This window comes from Cucumis melo, chromosome 5, assembly GCF_025177605.1.
Source record: "Cucumis melo cultivar AY chromosome 5, USDA_Cmelo_AY_1.0, whole genome shotgun sequence".
Lineage (NCBI taxonomy): Eukaryota > Viridiplantae > Streptophyta > Magnoliopsida > Cucurbitales > Cucurbitaceae > Cucumis > Cucumis melo.
In genome coordinates this window covers 11071324-11078685 of record NC_066861.1, presented here as the reverse complement: position 1 = coordinate 11078685, position 7362 = coordinate 11071324, and the positions used below count along the sequence as shown (strand labels likewise).

General features: G+C 33.9%; 2 protein-coding genes across 2 annotated transcripts; one reads left to right on the top strand and one right to left on the bottom strand.

Annotated features, from left to right (window-relative positions):
• The first annotated feature begins 1160 nt into the window (after window positions 1–1160).
• LOC103496904 (60S ribosomal protein L37a) lies at window positions 1161–3256 on the top strand. Its single transcript, XM_008458941.3, has 5 exons — window positions 1161–1304; window positions 2032–2071; window positions 2663–2751; window positions 2866–2948; window positions 3040–3256. Exons 1-5 carry the CDS (start codon window positions 1302–1304, stop codon window positions 3101–3103), a joined length of 279 nt encoding a protein of 92 aa, XP_008457163.1. The 5' UTR covers window positions 1161–1301; the 3' UTR covers window positions 3104–3256.
• An 814-nt stretch (window positions 3257–4070) lies between these two features.
• Window positions 4071–6936, bottom strand: LOC103496905 (transcription factor bHLH91-like). Its single transcript, XM_051085306.1, has 4 exons — window positions 6771–6936; window positions 5699–6655; window positions 4922–5392; window positions 4071–4343 (listed from the first exon to the last, which is right to left on the bottom strand). Exons 2-4 carry the CDS (start codon window positions 6614–6616, stop codon window positions 4233–4235), a joined length of 1500 nt encoding a protein of 499 aa, XP_050941263.1. The 5' UTR covers window positions 6617–6655; window positions 6771–6936; the 3' UTR covers window positions 4071–4232.
• Window positions 6937–7362: the final 426 nt, after the last annotated feature.

The window sequence follows — 7362 nt, the reverse complement described above, 5'->3', positions numbered from 1 at the left end:
TTCGACAAATGTAAGTCAATTTATAGTATTATTGTATATATGAAATGATATATATATCCTAAATAACAGAATCGATATATCATATTTTTTAAAAACTTTATATCAACATATATTTATATAAATTGTATATATCAATTGGTATATATCTAAATGCAATATTACAAAATCAAAGTTTAAAACGTTCTAGGAAATCTACGATGTTATATATGAATTGTTATATATATGAAGTAGTATATGTCTAAAACAATTCTTTGGGATTAAAACGTTAAATGTTCTATGAATGTATGTATTATGGTAAATATGAAGAGGTATATATTTACAAAAACATAGAAGATAAATAACTACTTTATTGGAACTTATAAATCTAAAATACATCTTAGGGAATATAAGATTAGACGTTCTCGAAATACTATGATTTCATGATTTAATAGAGTATAAAACAAGGGAGGAATGACAGGAATATAACTTAATCGGATATTTGTGAAGGCGGATGGTATTCCCTAAAAGGATAATTGTGAGGAATGACAGGAATAGAATCGCCGGTGAAGCTCTGAACACAGTGATATAATATCAACGGCGGTTGAGGATTTTCGACGGTGGAAGAAATATCCGGCTGTGGAAGATATTTCCGATAGAAAATATATTGAATTGGTGGAGGACTTTCAAGGGTGAAAAATTTAAAAATTATTCTGATGGAGGACATGAGCAGAAGACGACAGAAGGTAAGCAAAAAATTGGACCACATGAGCAGAAGATGGCGGAGGAATTAAGAAATTGCATTACGAAATATATTTTTGAATAATGAGAATAATTAAAAAATATATCTTTGAATAATATTTTCATATTAAAAGACATATTATTTGATTATAAATAAATTGCATTTATAGAAGGAAACGTCTTTTTTGATTTATATAATTATTGAATATTAATTTAAAAATACAAATAAGGAAATTATAATATATACAATTATGATAACAAGGAAATAATTAAATCTTAAATTCAGATTTGGTATATAATAAACGTTAATTATCTGACTAAAATGGTCAATTTCTGTTTACTTAAAAATTTGAAAATTTATGATAATTTGGTAGACAAATTAGTTGTTTCCTCGGAATCTCTTAAAATAATATAGGGGCCTATTGGGCTTTGTCATTGGAGCCCGTAACCCAATTGAAAAACTGTTTTTAGGTTCCATTTACCACACGTATAAAATCAATAAACCACCTAAACCTTCGCTCAGCCGCGCAGTTCAAGTGTTGAAGATTTCTAGGGTTTCTGCTCTCTCTTGCTAGTTCGCCGAAATGGTAATCCCATCTCTCCGTTGCTTGCTTATGGATCTTAGTTTCTTCTTCATATTTTCAATTAAGGATTCCTTAGAGATTAGTTTGTATATTTCAATATCGATTTTGATTAGGCAGTTCGTTATCATCTCTTGGACTTTTGACGATGGTTTCTTGTTAGACGATCAAGTTATTGTTTGTTACTTTGCTTGCTTACTGGGTAATTTGAAGTGATTAGATTGTGATATTGTGGTTAATCAACTTTTGGATTTGGCTCGGTACTTTTGGTTTTTAAGAGACGCAGTACCCTTATTTAGATTCGGGAAATTTGGTGATATGTTGGATGTGTAAGATGAAGCTTAATCCTGTTTTCATTTTGATTTTTCTTCAAATATTATTCTTTTACGTTGTAATTAAATTTGACCTAATGGCTGCAATCTTTTCAATTCATTTAATTATTGCTGATTGTTAGGGAAGATGAATAAATATGCTGAATCTAGTTTATCTTTTGGACGTTTTCGTCCTTTTTATGAGTCAGCTATCCTAGTTTGTATTGTTAACATTACCTAATTAAACAACTTGTCGACCAAAGTTTATGTGATTGTTTATTCATTTGTACTTGATGTCTCTTGAACTCATAAACTGATACTAGAAATCTTGTTGTAAAATTATTTTCATTTTTTTTTATTGATTCTCATTATTCTTCATGATTGTTTGATCCGTAATGTACACCTTTTATAATGCTATGTAGACGAAGAGAACAAAGAAGGCTGGCATCGTTGGCAAGTATGGTATGTGCTACTCTCGTTCTTGTTCTTAAATAAGCTTGCTAGGAAAAATGTTGGAAGAGGGAATATTTATAATGTTTTTGGAATATGGTAGAGGAGAATATTCTTATGTTTAGTACTTGATAACCCCCCATTCATAATAAAGGCTCAATTGTAAAAAGTACTCCTAAACTTTGCCCATTGTTTAATAATACCCTTCATTTTTCAAAAGTTATATAACAATTGACAGTTCATAAATGTTTTAAGACTATCCTTGTAGTAGAAATATTTTGATTTTTTTAGGCTAATTAGGACCCGATTTGGTGAGCGACCCTAGCTTTGTGGAAATTTCAGTTGTTGGTCACTGCCACTCTGTTTAGGTCCCAGTTTTCATGTGAAATTCTTAAGGATTTCTAAGGTATTTTTCAAATGAAAGATGAAGGGTATACTGCAATTTTTGAAATTGTGAGGGTAACTTTGTTTGAAGTAAGGGAATGCTCCAGGGAATTTTCCTCAATTTAACGAAAAAAATGGCTTTTTTCTGTGAAAAATTGTTTGTCTATTGCTCTTTTACCTTGTCGTTACACTAAACATGTTTTTTTTTCTTGATTACAGGCACTCGTTATGGTGCTAGTTTGAGGAAGCAAATTAAGAAGATGGAAGTAAGTCAGCACAGCAAGTACTTCTGTGAATTTTGTGGAAAGGTACAGTACAACATTGTTTGGGGGGGTGGGGAGTGGATTGCTGTTTTAATGACTTGAAGGCTGATTTGGTGCCGTGAATGTGAATTATTTAACAACTTTCGTGTATCCTCTCAGTACGCCGTAAAGAGAAAGGCTGTTGGAATATGGGGTTGCAAAGATTGTGGCAAAGTGAAAGCAGGAGGCGCTTACACGTTGAAGTAAGGATGCCTGAATTTCTCGTTTTTTGTTTTTTGTTTTTTTTGTTTTGATCAACATTTTCATTGTTCTAATTATGTTTGTAAATGACAGTACCGCTAGTGCCGTCACTGTGAGGAGTACTATTAGAAGGTTGAGGGAGCAGACAGAGAGCTAAATTAACTTCCAGATTTTGTTGTTGAGGTTACGTGGAGTAATTTTGTTGAGGTTCTTGAGTCAGTCTTTGCCGAATTTTATCTTCTCGAACGGAAGTTGAGAAATTGATCATTTTGTTTTGACTATTAATGAATGTGGGATATTTATTTTAGAATTTTTATTTTTTAGTTCAGTACAAGATAGTAATGGCTCTTCTAAGTTTCAGAATTTAAATTTATATCTATAATAATATAGAGTTTTTAAAAGACTAAACTTAAGGTTGAAATTCCTTGCTAGGAAAACAGAAACTTAAAGGGAATATATCAATGTAAAAGGTGTTATTTAGATCTAACCTAATAATTGTATTAATTTGACTCATGAAGGTTTTAAATTGAAAGTTGTTTGGTTTAAAGTGATACATTCCAGATTTTTTAATCATATTATTATGATTGTTATTACTTCCGGATCTCTCTCTCCCTTTCCTTTCCTTCCCATTTAACTGATTATACTTTCCATACTCTACTTTCTAACATCTTAACAACTTTTTTTTTTATTAGATTTGTGGATTACATAGAGTAAATATTTGGGTTACTATTGCATTATGTATGTGATAAATGTCACATAAGACCGACAGAGTCTAATTGATAATCGTGGTACTCTAAATTGATAGTTCAAAATGCCTCAGTTACTTATTCTAAAATATTTTATATTGTCAGCCTTTTTTAGTTATCCAATTTCAATAATTTATTGATGGTTCTAATCACACCATTTAAAGAAAAATATTAGCAAATGGAATTTAATATGGAGTATTTCACAAGCATATGATTGATATAGATTGTGTAATAAATATAATAATAAGTAAAGGGAAAAAAAGGGTATGATTCAATTCAACTGGTTTGATTAAGAAGCCAACAATCATTGTGGTCATGGTTAAACTAAAGAGAGGTTTTTATTAGAGAGAAGAGGTAAGAAATGAAGAATTTTGCATGTAAGGTAATGTGACCAACAACTATGTTAATAGTAATAGAAAATGAAGATTAGAAATTAGAACATTTAGGGCGGCCTTAGGGTATGGTTTAGTTGTCATAGTAACCTTTTATCACAAAAAAAAAAAAAAAAAAAAAAAAAAAAAAAAAAAAAAAAACTAAAAATTAATAGGTATTGGTGAGTGGAGAGATGGATGTGTTGTTGTATTGCCTGTCCACTGCCTCCATAACCTTATTGGCTATGGCACTTGCATACACTGATGATCCTTCATATATCTGATCAATTCCAAACACAATTCTCATTATTATTATCTTCTATGGTTAATTATTCGCTTGTCAATATATACTTTATGCCTCTAAATGACTACACTTTATGAACTATCGACCAATTTCACACTTCAAAATTGTTGAACTATTAAAAAATAGTGTAGAAATCTATAGAATGTTAGGATATTGGAACCTAAAATGGGTATGAGAGTGATCTGGTGGTGTTCAAACTATTTTAAAATCTAATTTGTTAAATAAAATGTAATTCAATGGAAGTTTCAAAGTATTTATGAAATACCACCTATATTATAACCCAAATTATAAAAACAATGGTAGTTACCATTATACTTTCAAAATTTTTAATGTAAAAATTGAGTTCTAAGTATTAAAATTGGACATTCAAATTTACATGGTTGTATAAATTGAAACAATTAAGTTTGAAGTCTAAATTCTTGTGATTTGAGAGATAGATTTTTACTATTATAAAGTTTAAAGTTTGGGAGTAAAACATTAGCACTGATTATATATCTATATTTTCTTTAATCTAGTAAAGGAAAAATTAGAAAATGGGAGGAATTTTTATATACCTTGGTATTGAACAAGAAGCTGTAGTAATCGCCGATGTGGCCGCCGGCGACATGGTGAAGATCAAGCTGAAGATCTTCAAGCAATTTAGAGACGAGCAACAAACAATTGAGTTTTCTCTGCACCAGCTTCACTGTAACTTCATCGTCAACAATTCTCACATCAACTTCAGTATCTTTTGTCTTCCTCTGCAGCCATGAACTTCTCAAATTGTATCTTTGATCCTCTACTACTCCCTCTCCTCCCTTTGCATTTGAGCTCTCTACATCCCACGCGCCGCCACCACTACCACCACCTCCGCCACCACCGCCGCCGCCGCCGCCGCCCTGTTCTATTTCCTCCGCCGTCCGAACCCTCTTGCTCCTCTCTCTGCTGCTTCTCTTCTTCTCCACCAGTAGTTTCAGTTCCTTCACTTCTCTTAGAAGCTCTTGGATGTAATTTATGGCGTCTCCCACTATTGATGCTCTATCATTCTGGTTTGATCATTTTGTTGTTTGTCATTAGAAAATGGTGGGTTAGATAGAAAGATAGCTCGATTTGGTCAATAACCAGATAGGAATTTTTCATTAAAAATTGTGAATCTAGCTGTTTCAGTCTCCCATTTGTTGTTCAAGATCAAAGGAAAGTGACAATATACATAAATGGCAAATTATTCAGGGAAATCAAATTAAAGTCCAAAAATAGTAAACCCATCATCAAGATCAATGGAAAGACAGAGAAAAGGAGAAACAACAATAGTAATGAAGGTTGGATTCGGTCCAAAAATGGAGAAGAGATACCTTAGTAGGAATAGGAACCAAACTTCTGAGAGCTTTATATTTGTCATTCAATTGAACTCTTCTTTGGCGTTCTGTGGCAAAATGTTTAGTCATTTTCCCATCTCTTCTTTTCCCAATACAATCCGCCATATCTCTACTAAACTCCAAAACTCCACTTCCATCGCCGTCTTCATAAACTCCGGCAGTTCCTTCTCTCTCCACTATCTCTGATCCTTCCGGGAACAAACTCCCCCCTCGCCCTCTGGAACTGGCCGCCGGCATGCCGTATCCATGAGGAAGAGAGTGAAACAGTTCCCTGAACAGCGGCGGCTGAGGCGGAAGATTCAGGTGAAACAAAGGGTCGTAGAGTATTGAAAGCGAAGTGGAGGATGAGTTGGGAGTGTCTCCGGGGGGAAGGTCTCCAAGAAAGGCTCCCATGGCGGAGGTGTGAAGATTGGAGAAGGAGATGGAAGAGTTGTTAGAGCATCTAGCGGTGGGCGGCATGTTTAAGAAGTTCAAGAGGTCGGGAGCTTGAGTATAGGGAGTGGGGGGGATGGCGGAATCTGAAAATTGAGATTGAATGTGGTTGTGATTAAAACCCATTTCTTGAATTTGAGTTCCAACCCAGTTGGATTGATCAAGACACAGCATAGGATTGGAATCAGAAGTTAGTTGTTCTTGATCAAACCCTGGTGTGGGTGCCGCGGCAGCGTGTTGAAAGTCGAGTTCCATAGCGTCAGGTTGGAGGGTGGTAGAGTGGTGATGGTAAGAAATGTGGTCGATGGAAAGATTGAGATTATTATTATTGTGATGAAAATTGGGATGGGTTTGTTGGGCAATGAGGGGAGGAGGAAATGAAGGATTAGGAAAAGCAGAAATATGGGGCATTGTTTCAGGTGAGATGGAGTTGGGATCAGAACACTCAGTTTCTTCATACATATTTTGGTACGAAATTAAGTCTGCTACCAAGCAATAATTCTTTTTTACCAAACAAAACAAAACAAAACAAAACAAACAATCATGTCAGAAAAGAAAAACACTGCAAATTAAAGCCAGGAAACTAAATTAATTACTTGGAAAGAAAACACCCAACCTTTTTTTTAATCTCAAAATCAGAAAGAAGCCATGGAGGGCGGAGGTGGAATTCACATCAGTAGTTGTTCCATGGAATGGGATTAGTTGAGAGAGAGAGAGAGAGAGAGAGAGAGAGAGAGAGAGTTTGAAAAGGAAGATTAAGGAGGAGGAGGAGGAGGAGGAAGAATGAAGTTTATATAAAGAAGGAAGAAGAAGAGAAAGAAAGGTTGTAAGTTGAAAGAGTTTGTTAGAGAGGAAGGAGTAGGTGAGGGCCCACTTCATAGTCTCCGTATTTTCCTTTTTCTTTTCTTTTTTATTTTTTATTTTTTATTTGTTCTTCTGATACAAAGCTGCGTGATCTCTACTCCTACTCTAACTCTCTTCTCTTCTCTTCTCTCTCTCTCTCTCTCTCTCTCTCTCTCTCTTTCACTTTATTTACAATTATGCCCTTACTCATCTTTTTTCTTTTCTTTTCTTTTCTTTTCTTTTTAAATAGCAAATAAACATATCTCCTTCCTTCCTTCTGCTTCCTATTAAATTTACAAAACCAAAACAACTTTGGTCCTACACCTATCCATCTCTTCATCATACATACTCACTCAACTCCTTTG

What these genes read in the sequence shown, in the direction of transcription:
- LOC103496904 (XM_008458941.3), top strand. An exon ending in TGGCATCGTTGGCAAGTATG is followed by an intron (nt 2,072 to 2,662) that starts GTATGTGCTACT and finishes TCTTGATTACAG; the next exon opens with GCACTCGTTATGGTGCTAGT. An exon ending in GGAGGCGCTTACACGTTGAA is followed by an intron (nt 2,949 to 3,039) that starts GTAAGGATGCCT and finishes TGTAAATGACAG; the next exon opens with TACCGCTAGTGCCGTCACTG.
- LOC103496905 (XM_051085306.1), bottom strand. Translation starts at nt 6,616, where the DNA reads ATGTATGAAGAAACTGAGTGTTCTGATCCCAACTCCATCTCACCTGAA. An exon ending in TGGTTCCTATTCCTACTAAG is followed by an intron (nt 5,393 to 5,698) that starts GTATCTCTTCTC and finishes TGATCAAACCAG; the next exon opens with AATGATAGAGCATCAATAGT. An exon ending in GCTTCTTGTTCAATACCAAG is followed by an intron (nt 4,344 to 4,921) that starts GTATATAAAAAT and finishes GGAATTGATCAG; the next exon opens with ATATATGAAGGATCATCAGT.